At 40.7% G+C, this 14,240-nt stretch overlaps 1 protein-coding gene across 1 annotated transcript in view; it reads right to left on the bottom strand.

Moving 5' to 3' along the window:
• Window positions 1–14,240, bottom strand: part of sik2b (salt-inducible kinase 2b) — a 122,261-nt gene that overhangs the window by 83,120 nt on the left and 24,901 nt on the right. Inside the window, exon 3 of the mRNA XM_080428448.1 lies at window positions 13,156–13,219. Within this exon, the coding sequence (XP_080284574.1) occupies window positions 13,156–13,219 (64 nt within the window). The remainder of the gene's footprint in view (window positions 1–13,155; window positions 13,220–14,240) is intronic.

Here is a 14,240-nt window from a genome sequence, read left to right as displayed (position 1 = left end):
TTTAGATTTCAAAAGATATTCAAAAATAGCAGATCTACAAGCTCATAGCACAGAGTGCCGCGCTATGAGCTTGTTGATCTGCTTCTTTTTTTTTAAATCTACGCAAATCTTTGAATATATATATTTTCAAAGCGAACATTTGTAACTCAAATATTTGCTTCTGGGGGTCCCTGGAGCAAAATATTTTGAGATGGGGGTCCGCGGTCAAATACATATCTAAAAATGTTTTCTAAATCCTAACAGTATGTTGCTATATCAGTGATGCTTTAAGTTTTCCATGTCAAGGACCCCCAAAATGACATGTATTTGGGGGTCAAAATATGTTGTTCCAGGGACCCCCCAGAAGCACAGATCGGAGTTAAAAATGTTATGAACGTATATTCAAAGATTTGCACAAAAATGTTCCTCGATTTTTCAAAAAATATCAGATCCACAAGCTCATAGCGCGGCACTGAGGGCCGCGCTATGAGCTTGTAGATCTGCTATTTTTTTTAATAGCCAAAGAAATCTTAAAATGACACAGATTCGTTCCCGGTCTTAATGGGTTAAAACACGGAATACTGCACAAAAACACCCAGAAATCTCTGTCTCAGGCCCAGTCATCACACTGCCATAGCTCTATCTCACACTCCCATCTCCAGCTGTGTTTTCTTAAATATGCATGCCCTACATTTTCCCCAACCATCTTCCAAATCGTCTCTGTCGGGCGGAAACCTCATATTATGTCCAAAAACTAGTTAAAAAAATAGCTAAAAGTAGCAGATCGACATCGCCTCGCTTTGCGCCGTAGTACGATCAAGAAGGCCGTTTAATTTACTAAATTAAAATATGGAGACAAGAGGTTTCTGCCCAACAACGGCAACGAAATTCCAAAAGAAAAGGATGTCCCCCTTGTTCTCTTCCCTGTCTCCTGCCTCCTCCTCTCCCTTTCCTCCTGCCTCCTCCTCTGCACTGTGTGGCTCCACAGCAATTTGCGGTTGACCCAATTTCCCAGGTTTGATCCAATCCTGCAGCGCTGAGGAGGAGGAGGAGGAGGAGGAGAGAGATAGTAGCAGGAGTGGACGACTGACAGGATAAAGCAGACGGGCAAGAAGCTAGACACAAAGAGAACGTCTGGCAAAGGACGGCTGTCCTCTGCCAACTATACTGTAACCCACCTCAAAACACCCGACCCACCCCAAAACACCCACCCACCTGCCTGTGACCCCTGTGCACGGATGGAGCACGTCACTGTCTGCCTCACGCTGCCAAGCCCCCCCCCCTCCCCCTCCCCCTCCGGGCCGACAGCACTTCTTTTGTCTCGGCAGCAAACATTAGCCCACAGACACACACCTGCATCTGTGACCTGGATCGTGTGCCGCTGTGTCACAGCTGATGTGATGCCAGATCTTTGGGGTCTGATGCCTTTGTCAAAAAAGTGCAACATCTAGAAAAATGTCTGAACATTTTAGGAAATTGTCACCTATAATGACGTACCCAAAATAGGGGCTCCATGTTGAAAGTGATGGCTGCATAATTGTCGATACCTGTGGCGTAGAAAAAAAAATCCAAATACTGGGAGGTATATTATTATCGACCAAACTGAGGCTCTATACTGGACCATGTCAGATGTCATAGTTACACAGCAGGGGGCCAGCAAAGTTCTTCAACAGGGGGTCTTCAACAGGGGGTCCGGGACACCTAGGCGGTCCTCAGAGTTACAGGGAGGCCGCCAAATCTTTTTTGTGTGATAGCATACATTAACCACTTGGGTGGTACCCTTCCCTGCTTTATCTCTCTCTCAGCTATTAGTGGGTCCTTGGGCTGAAAAACGTTGAAGACCCCTGTTCTTCAACATGGATTCTTTCCTTATGACGAGACCCAAGAGGTTCCCAGTGTCAGACAAGAACAGCCACATTCTCCTGAGGGCATTATCAACAGCAACAACAACAACAACAAACCCAGCTAGATGCGGTTTGGCCAGTCGTCTGAGCAACACACCGCGGTTGAATAGCAGCGTTTCAATTAGAAATCACTGTTCAATTATATCTTGGAAGGGAATACTGTAGCCCATAACCCATTAAGACCGGGAACGCATCTGTGTGTAACCACTTTAACCATTATTTTGATACTTTGGCTATTCAAAAATAGCAGATCTGTGCCGCGCTATGAGCTTGTACTGTAGATCTGCAATTTTTTTTAAATAAATCGTGAAAATATGTGCAAAAAATATTTTAATATATTTGATATATGTTTTAAAGAGATTTTTTTTTACTCCGATCTGTGCTTCTGGGGGTCCCTGGAACAACATATTTTGAGATGGGGGGTCCGCGGCCAAATTCAAATCATTTTGGGGGTCCTTGACATGGAAAAAGTTTGAGAACCACTGATATTATAGCAACATAAGTTTTTTCAAAAAACTGGTAGGATTTAGAAGACATTTGTAGAATCCACCAGAAGCAAAGATTTGAGTAAAAAATGCTCGCTTTAAAAAAACATACATATTCAAAGAGCTGCACACATTTTTCACGATTTTTCAAAAATAGCAGATCTACAAGCTCATAGCGCGGCTATGAGCTTTTTTTTAATAGTTAAAGTATGAAACGATGGCTAAAGTGGTTACACGGATGCGTTCCCGGTTTTAATGGGTTAATTCTATTTCCCTCTGATGCTGCTGCTTATTCCAGTCTAGCGTCTGTCTAGCCTTCCTTCGCGTACACACACACACACACACGCACACACACACGCACACAACACACACACACACACACACACACACACACACACAAACATCGTCAGCCCGGGCCTGATGACATAATGACAAACGATAAACGACTTACATAACAATATTACATTTTGCAATCAGGGGACTTGGTGGTCAAACGAGAACGGGAGGGGACAGAGAGGGCAGAGTTTAAATAAATATGTATGTGTGCATCTCTGAAGGTTGGGTTGTTCTTGTATTGAGACGAACTGAGAAGCATGATGCTTAAACTACCAAAAAAGGGGTTAAGAATAGCTCACATTAATGTTAATAGTTTGAGAAATAAAGTTGAAGAAATATCTACCTTGATAAATGGGGAAAATATCAATATACTTGCTATTTCAGAAACACACTTAGACGATTCAATTACAGATATGGGAGTAAACATATCAGGCTATAACATTTTTAGAAATGACAGGAATATTTTTGGGGGAGGTGTAGCAATATATATACAAAGCCATATTCCAGCCAGGGTTAGATCTGACTTGATGGTTCTGGGTATTGAGGCTCTTTGGTTGGAGGTACATCTTGCTCATTGTAAACCGTTTGTGATTGGCTGTGTCTATAGGCCCCCAAGCTCAAAAGTACAATATTTAGAAGAATTATGCTCTATGCTGATTAAGGTAACAGATATGGCTAAAGAAACATTTGTCCTAGGCGACATAAATATTGATTGGCTGTCTGAATCATGCCCATTAAGGAAAAAGTTGAATGCCACTGCACTCATTTGCAATTTAACTCAGATGGTGAACAAGCCAACTAGAGTGTACTGCAATGATGCTGGGCATACATCTGCAACCTGTATTGACCATATATTTATTAATAACACAGATTTGTGCTCCAAAGCAGTATCTGTCTCTGTGGGGTTCACTGATCATAATATTGTGGCTATTGTAAGAAAAACTAAAGTACTGCATAAAAGATTATATAGAAGGTTCTGTGAAAATGATTTTATTAAAGATATTGAGAATGTTGAGTGGAATAGGGTGCTGGCATTAAATGGAGTTGAAGAAGCTCTCAAGTTATTTAATGAATTATTTCTGTGCGTAGCAGATAGGCATGCCCCATTAAGAAAATTTACAGTGGGCTCTAGTAAAGCATCATGGATTGATGACGAGCTCAGACAGTGTATGCGTGAAAGAGATGAGTTGAAGAAAGCTGCTATAGATTTTAAAGGATCTGAGAAATGGCAAATGTATTGCATAATGAGGAATAAAGTCACAAAGTTAAATAGAAAGAAGAAAAAGGCATATTATCAAAATCAAATTCAGGAGAGGAAGAATGATGGCAACAAACTTTGGAAAACTCTAAATGAAATCATGGGCAGAGGCAAGAGTAATTCACCTTCTTTCATTGAGGTTAATGGAAGTTTTTTAACAAATGCGAAGGATATTGCAAACCACTTTAATGATCATTTTACAAATAAAGTTGCTAAGTTGAGGAAGGACACAGGCTCTCCCAGAGTTAGTGGTAAGTCGCATGAAATAATATCCAACATTATTATGAGAAACAAACAGTGTGTTTTTAAGTTTCAACCAATAGGAAATGATGATGTGAAAAAACTGCTTGATGGGTTAAACAATGATAAACCAGCTGGTATGGATAATGTTGATGGACGGTTACTTAAAGTTGTTTCTAATATAATTTCATTGCCAATATGTCATATCTTTAACTTGAGTCTGCAGGAGGGGTTATTTCCACAGATTTGGAAATCTGCTAAGGTTGTACCTCTTCCGAAAAATAAACGTGAGGGTTTTTCAGCTGTCAATAGCAGACCCATTAGTATTCTACCAGTATTAAGTAAGCTAATGGAAAAAGTTGTTTTCGAGCAGGTACTTTATTATTTTTCAATTAATCAATTAAATTCTGAGTTTCAGCATGCATATAAGTCAGATCACTCTACGTGTACAGCCCTGACAGATATGGTGGACAAATGGTTATCTTATACAGACATACAAATGAAGGTTGGAGCTGTTTTACTAGACTTTAGTGCAGCATTTGATGTTGTAGATCATGGGATATTGTTAAGGAAACTGACTGCATATGGGTTTAGTCCAAATGCAATCACTTGGATGAACAGCTATCTATCCAATAGGATGCAGAGTGTGTTTTTTAATGGCAGTTCTTCTTCTTTTAAATGTTTACAGTGTGGCGTCCCTCAGGGGAGCTGCCTTGGTCCTCTACTTTACACAATATTTACAAATGACATGCCTTTAGTCTTAGAAAAGAGCGGTTGTACTTTATTTGCTGATGATTCGACTGTCTATTTTGCATCAAACAGCTTACCCGAGTTGAGAAACACACTTCAATCTGAACTGCAACTATTATTGGACTGGATATGTGAAAATAGACTTGTCTTGAATGTAGCAAAGACCAAAAGCATAGTGTTCACTGCCAGACATGCCACTATAGAGGATAATCACCTGTGTTTGTCACTTAAAGACTCAAATATTGAACAGGTTCAAGAAGCACTTTTGCTTGGTGTCACACTCGATGCACAGTTAACATGGGAAAAACACATAGAAAATATTGTCAAAAAAATGGGTAGAGGAATAGCATGCATTAAAAGGTGCTCCTCGTTTCTCACCCCAGCTTCTAGAGTGCTGGTGACACAGGCACTAGTGCTATCTCACCTTGACTACTGCTCTGCAGTATGGTCAGGTGCAGACAAGAAACATCTGTCCAAACTTCAAATAGCTCAGAATAAAGCTGCAAGGCTTGCATTGCACTGTCTCTCATGGCTCAGAGTGGAGGAGAGGTTGGCATGGAATTTAGTGAGTTTCTTTAGGAATATTTGTTACATTGGAGAACCAGTTTGTTTGTATTCACAAATACAGTATGTGAGAGATCGTCATAATTACAATACCAGGCAGGCTACTAGGGGTGACATGGTCAAAGAGAAGCCCAGAACAAATGCAGTCTGCAGATCTGTAATGTATAGGGCAATTACTATATGGAACACGTTACCGACAATGATCACTGAAGCACCTAGTAAGGCTAGTTTTAAGAGACTCCTTAAAAGACACTTGACAAATTACCCACATTTTAATTGTAATTTTAACTGACTTGTTATTTAAGGGATTGTTGAAAGCTAAATTGTTTTAGTTTTTTTTTGTTTTTTGTATTTTTTACTTGATTTTTTTGTTTTTTTGTTTGTTTGTCTTGAATGAATTTGTTTTTGTAATACTGTATACTATATATAATACATGTTTTATTGCATTATGTATTGTTTGTAATCCTGTGGACCCCAGGAAGAGTAGCTGCTACTTCGGTGGCAGCTAATGGGGATCCCTATGAATAAAGAATAAATACTATGGTGACGGACAGTGCTGGACCAGGAACCATATAGTTAGTCCCTCAGGTCCAGTGGTGGAAAAAGTACTAAAAGGTTTTACTTGAGTAAAAGTATCAATACTGCAATGTAGAAGTACTCTATTACAAGTAAAAGTTCGTAATTAAAAATTTACTTGAGTAAAAGTACAAAAGTATTGGTATCAAAATGTACTAAAGTATCGTGAGTATCGTGTCAAAGTATCGTGACAATGCGTCACATCGTGACGCATTGTGAGCTTGTAGATCGGCTATTTTCAAATGCCTGAAATGTATATAGGGTGGTTAATGTATGTTTTATAATAATAATACAAATCTACAAAGTAACTAGTAACTAAAGTTTTCAAATAATTGTAGTGGAGTAAAAGTACAATATTTGCCTCTGAGATGTAGTGGAGTAGAAGTAAAAGTATTGGAAATTGGAAATACTTAAGTAAAGTACAAATACCTCAAAATTGTACTTAAGTACAGTACTTGAGTAAATGTACTTAGTTACTATACACCACTGCTCAGGTCATGCAGGTACATTACATTACAGTCATTTAGCAGACGCTTTTATCCAAAGCGACTTACAATAAGTGCATTCAACACAGGTAGGGAACGAAACTACTAATCACCAGAACTCTTAAGTGCATTCTCTTCTAAAACAAGCAACTAAGAGTATACCTAGCGCTAAGGTAAAAGTGCAATATATCAGCTACCTACTTTCTTAAACAGATGAGACAAATAGGAAAATCAAATGAGCAAGAGCTAAAACAAGTAAGTGTATCGAATAAACAAGATCCAATAAGACAATAAAACAAGAGCTCGTGCAACTAGTTAACAAGTAGGCAAGGCGAAGAGGAAGGGCAGCGTTTCGGTAGTGTTGACAGCCCTTCCCCGGGAGGAATATCAACAGGTATACAGCTGTAACCCATTAAGACCCCCCCCTCACCCCCATCTGAAAATGAAACGGCACGAAGTGACGTGCTGTGAGCTCGTAGATCTGCTATTTTTGAGAACCACTGTTCTGGACCATGTCTGTTCTAAATCCTAAGAGTTTTCTGAAAAACGCATGTATCTAAAAAAGATTCCCGGTTTTAATGGGTTAAAACTTAACCTATGAGGGCTGTCACCATCATAAACTTTTACTTGACGATTAATTGTCACACGAAATAATTGGGATTAACGACTTAATTGTGTTTTGTTTTGCCATTGAACATTGGAAAATTACATTTCTGTTTTGGTTTTTAAGGCTTCGAAAACTAAAATGTAATAATGTAGCTTGTAGATCTGCTATTTTGGGGAAAATGTATGAACAGTTTTTTCAACATGGAAACAATTATCACAATTACGCAACAAAAATTGTGATAATCTCAAATAATTAGCGATTAGACAATTATGTAATTACTGCGACAGGCCTATCTGAAAACAATATGCTACATACCCTACGCCACTGGTTCTCAAAGCGGGCTCTGGGGGGGGATTCGGGGGGGGTTCCAGGGGGTCCCCAGCAAATGTAGTTAATATACAAGCATCACAAGCATTTTAACCCCTTTAACCATATTTTTATACTTTGGCTGTTCAAAATAAAAAATAGCAGATATACAAGCTCATAGGGCGGCACGAAGTGACGCTTGTAGATCTGCTATTCTTGAAAATTCTTGAACTTTTCCCCAAATCTTTGAATGTTAGCCCCACAGAATCTCTCTGTGTCTGTGTGTCTGTGTGTGTCTGTGTCTGTCTGTCTAAGAGTCTAGGTCACAAGCACAGCAGCAGGATTTGCAGTTGTTGAGTCAACATCACAAGTACACTGGCCCCAGAATGACTTATACACACACACACACACACACACACACACACACACACACTGGATGTACTGTAGTCTATGCATGCACACACACACACACACACGGCGCACGCAAACACAAAGCCCAAACTGCTTTTTGTGTTGGCCATGGCTGAGCGGTAATATGGAGTAATCCTAGAAAGTAGGGTAAGTGTAAGCACTCTGAGACACTCTAAATCAGTGCTTCTCACAACTTGCTCGTGCCAAGGACCCCCAAATTGGCCGCAGACCCCACAATCTCAAAGGGTTTCGTGCCCGGGACCCCCAGAAGAGAAGATTTATGTAAAAGAAGATTTCCCAAACATATTTTTCAATTTCATTAAAAAAATTGCAGATATGCAAGCTTGTAGATCTGCTGTTTTTGAATGGCCAACACAAAAATGGAGGGGGGGGGGGGGGGCCCTGGGGGCCCTGGGACCCCCCCCCCCCCCCCAGGACCCCACTTTGAGAACCAATGCACTAAATAACCCACAGACATCAAACATCACCTGGAAATGCAGAAATGCAACAATAATTCTTCACATGCGTGAGCTGAGTTGGCTCTGAGTTGCATGGAGACTCTTGAGGGGGGGGGGGGGGGGGGGAATACATTGTGCTCGACAAAAGATGAATACATCAACGCATGACCCCTTTGATCTCAGCAAACTGTGCAGCCTGCACTAAAGCAAAAACACATCCATAATGGACATAATAATGAACATAATGGTTAAGGCTAATGATGAGAAGGATGAGTCACGGGCCAAGTTAATAAAGACCTCGGCTAAACAAAGCAGAGAGACAGCTAATTTTTTAGTCAGCGAACGATTTAGCCAATTTAGTGACTGCAGAGAGTCAGTGAATGTAGCCATTGTACCAAATGAGAAAGAACTGCATATACTCTTAGTTGCTTGTTTGAGAAGAGAATACACTTAAGACTTCTGGTGATTAGTAGTTTTCTTGCCTACCTATGTTGAATGCACTTATTGTATGTCGCTTTGGATAAAAGCGTCTGCAAAAAGACTGTAATGTAATGGAACATTATGAATAAAGATTACATTTTTGCTTGGCTTTTAGGCTTGGTAAAAAGCTTTGAGTTTGTAGATCTGCTATCTCTAGGACTTGGCATTAGGACTTTTTAGGACTCGGCATCGAACCCAAAAATCTGGCATGGGTCAGGCTGTAGCCAACAAGATAGTGTTGTTTCATAAGCCAGCTGGCTGCTGCTGGCGGGCCCAGTGGAACGGCTGCTCTTCTGCAATCACGCTGCACAGAGGGTATGTGTAGTCCATGTGATGTTGTGAGGGACAGAACACGCGTCACTTGACTGTATGGCAGATCAAGATAAATTCTTATCCTCCGAGTTGCTATTCTAGCAGTGATGTTCTGGGCCAGCGCGGGGTTTTTCCCTCCACACACACACACACACACACACACACACACACACACCCACACACACCTTGTCTTTCCTGAGCAGAACAGGTCTACACAAAGTGATACTTGTTATCTCACGGTTCAATCTCTCTCCAACATAACGGCGAGGCGTTGTTGGAGGCCCCGCGGGTTCCCTCAGGCACCGCAGGGGTCGGGTTTCCTCCACTACGACACGAGGAGGGGGGGGGGGCCTAGCTTCCAGTTTGACAATTCCAATTCAATTCAGACTCTTCAAAACACTTAATTTGAAGCTTAAATTGGCTTAACTAAGTGTAAACATTGGCCTGAGGTACGATAATGCATTGCAAAGCTGGGTCCTTGGCTATCTATTAAGAGTTCTCAACGGGCCTGAAAATAATGGTCCGGCCCTAACTGGGCCCTACTGCCCTAATTACCATACTTTTAGGCCCGAAAACCGGAAAACCTGGCTTAATGTCCTCAAAGTCACGCATCCAACAAGCTTTGAACTGAGCAGATTGGACCTTCCGTTCCAGAGATAATGGCCAAAACATCTTGAAAACAGCCACTTTCGCCGGTTTTCGATCGCCGAGTGTTGGCCGTTGTCGCCCGTTTTTCTTTAATAACACGGGCTAGGAAGGTTGGACGGCGATAAACTAGATACCTGAGTAAAGTTCACTTTGAACTGCATCCAACACATTCACTGCCATTTCCGTCGGCCTTACCGTTAGGCCGTTAGGGGCATTTGACATTTCTTTTTTTAGGGTAATAGATTTTTCTTTCTTTCTTTTTTTTCTTCACGGAACCCGAGGCTCGGCCCAGCCCGACTAATCAGCATAGATTTTGGGCCCGGCCCAAAAACGTCCTGTCGGTTTCGGGCAGAATTTGAGAACTCTACTATCTATCGGCTTTAAGCTTGTCTTGTCCATTTGCAGACTGATTTATCGGTCCAACTCCCATGCCGTTTGAGGTCTTAAGTTGCTCTTAAAAAAAGTCATCTTGTCTCTGTCGGGTGGAAACCTCATATGTCCAGACCTGTAACTTTTCAGGATTCAAATTCAAAAATAGCAAAAGTAGCAGATCTACAAGCTCAAAACTGCCGCGTTTCGAGCTTGTAGATCTGCTACTTTTGATGCTTCTGTGTGACGCTGTAGTATGATCAAGTAGGGCGTTAATTTACGAAAAAACACAAACAGTTAAAAAAAATGGAGATAAGAGGTTTCTGCCTGTCAGCGACGATACAGTAGTGGTAATAATGAGTGTCTACAGCCACAAGCGTTGTTGTTTCCGTCTGTCCCCGAGGTCCAAATTTAGCAAAAGGACATTGGTGATCTCTGGCCCTTATGCCACTGGACGCATAATGATTTAAAATTCAAGGACCCTTGGTCCCTTGCTGACCGGATCCGAGCTTAATCCATTAAGACCGGGAACGCATCTGTGTCATTTTAGATTTCTTTGGGCTATTCAAAGGTAGCAGATATACAAGCTCATAGCGCAGCACAGAGTGCTGCGCTATGAGCTTGTATATCTGCTATTTTTTGAAAAATCGTGAAAATGTGTGCACATTTTTGAATATACATACATATATTTTTAAGCGAACATTTGTAACTCAAATCTTTGCTTCTGGGGGTCCCTGGAACAATATATTTTACAAATGTTGGCTTTAAAAAAAGTATATATTCAAAGATTTGCACACATTTTCACGGTAAAAAATAAATAGCAGATCTACAAGCTCGTATATTGCCAAAGAAATCTGAAAATGTTTCCCGGTCTTCATGGGTTAAAAATGATTATGAGGGAGGTTGTTTGTACATTTATAACAGAGCCGTCTAGTCTCGTTTAATCCCTTTTTTAGAATAGATCTCTCCAACAAAAGATCTATTCACACTGGGCCCTCGGTCCTGTTATGGCTGTTCATCACATACAGTATTATGGGAAGATGGAAATATTTTTCTCATGTGGATTGCTGTGTGTGTGTGGTATGCATGCAGGTTTTATGTCTTTCACCATGACACTGGTTTATTGGCAAAGACTCTATAAGAATGTAATCAAGTCGGACTATGTGGTTAAGTAAAGGTGAAATAGAACACAGATAAGACTTTTAAAGCAGTGGGGAACTTGATTTTTCAATGTTTTTGTATAAGTATAAAGTAGGGCTTAAGTGATTAAACCCAGTTAAAGACAACACTTATTGACCTGAAAAAAACAAAACATCAGGAGACCATAAGGGGAGGTAAATGTAAATTCCTATCGAAAGGAGGTGTCATTCACTTTGGACAGTTTTTCATTTTTCTCCTTTGTACGTTGTATTTGCTGATGTATTATCGTGTACATTGTTTATGCTATGTTGATGAATTGAATAGGACCACAATGGAAACAAGTCCCCAGGAGGTTCTTTTTGTATCCCTTTAGCCATAATGTCTTACTGTACCACGTGCTGTTTACATTTCTGACTAATAAAGTATTAAATCAATCAATCAATGCCATATCTCAAAATTACAATATCCAAAATTCCTGACGTTATCCAGTCTCATATCACAATATTGATTTAAAAAAAAAAACATCTTTTAGGTTGCCTGTTTAAAAATAACTGTCATGGTATGGCTGTGTAAATCAGCTACAGTGGAATCTCTTCAAGGTGACTTACATGTTACGTGGAGTGCATAGAATCATCACAATAACCCTGCCTTATAGTACGGGTGGAAAGAGATAAGCCATAATATATATGTCACTCTGACATGCCACACACGAGGACAAAGGTGGATCAAACCATAAATATGCCAGCAGAGCTAATGACTCTGAACCTAATAATCAGCTAATTACTAAAGTCACAATGTGGCTCTGTGGGTACGTTCACCTTCAAACATTGTCCTGCTCCGGTTATTAACAGATGATAACTGACACAAGATGTCGGAACTGCGTCAGCAGCCAAGGGCAATAGAACCGATCTGGACATGTCTCAGAAACATAACGTGTCTCCATATTTTAACTTTTGTGTTTTTTTTCGTCGACAAGATCACGTGTCGTGACTCGCGATGTGATTTTGTAGATCGGCTGTTTTCGGTATTTATGCGCAACACTTGTTGTACGATGATGGACCAAATAATGGCTTAAGTGGCTAATCTGAATAATTGATTTAGTAACTTATACATTTGTTGATATATATCGTCTCTATCGGGTGGAAATCTCATATATCCAAAACAGTTACTTTTCAGGATCCAAATTCAAAAGTATCAAAAGTACCGCGTTTCGAGCTTGCAGATCTGCTACTTTTGATACTTTTGAATGACGCTGTAGTAGTGCATACATTTAAAAAACAAATAAAGTTAGAATATGGAGATAAGGGAATTCTGCCCGACAGCAACGATATATAAACAAAAACACTCGGATATTCTCAAATATTCAATTCATCCAAAACATAATCGATAGCATAAACGCTAAAGATAAGAATCAATAGTTGCAGCCCATATGATCTGTGATAGCGTTCCACATGAACCGACACACGGTGGTTGAACTGTGTCAGCCAGGGTTAATATGGGATAGATCTGAGCAGGTCTTGGAAACGCGTGACGGCGGCGTCATCAGAGCATGATCTCTGGTTTCTACCCAGCCATGTGACCTTTACGATCCGAGGTTAAGATAACAAGCAAGCGAGAGCGAGAGAGAGAGAGAGAGAGAGAGACTTTGAAACTTCCCTATTCATAAACTTTAGACGCAATCTTCCTGCCTGCCGCACAGCCAGGCTGCATGTGGGTGGTTACAACTGGAAAGGACTGGAGAAGGGGGAAGACGGATTATTATTAAAGTAGATGGGCCGCGCGGGCACTTTTTTTTCCTCCCAGATGCCGAGGTCAGATTGACCTTGCGGTTTAATTAAGCCACTCACCGAAGATTTCCCCGTTCTTGGCGTACTCCGTGACGAGGTAGAGCATGTTCTTTGTCTCCATCACCTGAGAGAGAAGAAGAGGAAGAAGACGGGGTTGAGGGAGACGACAACATACAGAATATATATGAATGAGAGAGAGAGAGAGAGAGAGAGAGAGAGAGAGAGAGAGAGAGAGAGAGATTTTTGAATAGCCACCGTGAATATCTAAAATGACACATATGCTTTGCCCGGTTTTTAATGGGTTAAAGGAGAATGAAACCCTATGTTTTGTCGTTTGTTTTCCACTTCAGGTTAAAAACTACAGCAGGGTAAAAACATGGCAGGCTGCATAACACTGACCTCATAGTACACAGTGATGTAAGCAACACAGCTGCAGCTAATCAACTTAATCCATTAAAACCGGGAACGCATCTGTGTAACCACTTCAACCATTATTTCATACTTTGGCTATTCAAAAATAGCAGTTATACAAGCTCAGCGCGCGACACCGAGTGCCGCGCGATGAGCTTGTAGATCTGCTATTTTAGAAAAGTCATGAAAATGTGTGCAAAACTTTGAATAGATGTATTTTTTATAGCGAACATGCTTGCACATTGGCCACGCCCTTGGCTCTGGACACACTATGCAAATCTAACACAACTCATTATTAATTTGTTTGGTGCAGCTGTGGTGCTTATACTAGTTTGCCATGTTTTTGATCTGCAGTCGTTTTTAAACCCGAACTGGAAAGCCAACAACAAAATCAGCGTGGTGGGGCTTCACGCCCCTTTAAGTGGACAGATGGGTGGGCCGCAAGCATTTTTCAGGATATCTTATTTTAGTGATCAATCAATCGATTGTGCCTACGGCTTGGATCAATATACTTTAAGTTGCTATTTATCACAAGAAAACTCATTTTTCAAGGTTTGAAAGAAAACACAGTGAAGGGTTTCTTAATTAATGTTATTATTATCTATAACAATCTTAGTCTTGCCAATGATTGCCAATGGCACACAAGTACTCACGGCCCACAGGTTAAGAATGGCTGGTCTAAACCAAAATCATGCAATGACCAGTGGTGGAAAGTAACTAAGTACGTCATTTAC

The sequence above is a fragment of the Gymnoscopelus braueri genome (assembly GCF_963280865.1).
Source record: "Gymnoscopelus braueri genome assembly, chromosome: 5".
Taxonomy (NCBI): domain Eukaryota; kingdom Metazoa; phylum Chordata; class Actinopteri; order Myctophiformes; family Myctophidae; genus Gymnoscopelus; species Gymnoscopelus braueri.
The sequence above is the reverse complement of the archived record's forward strand: the minus strand, read 5'-3'. Positions and strand labels throughout refer to the sequence as shown.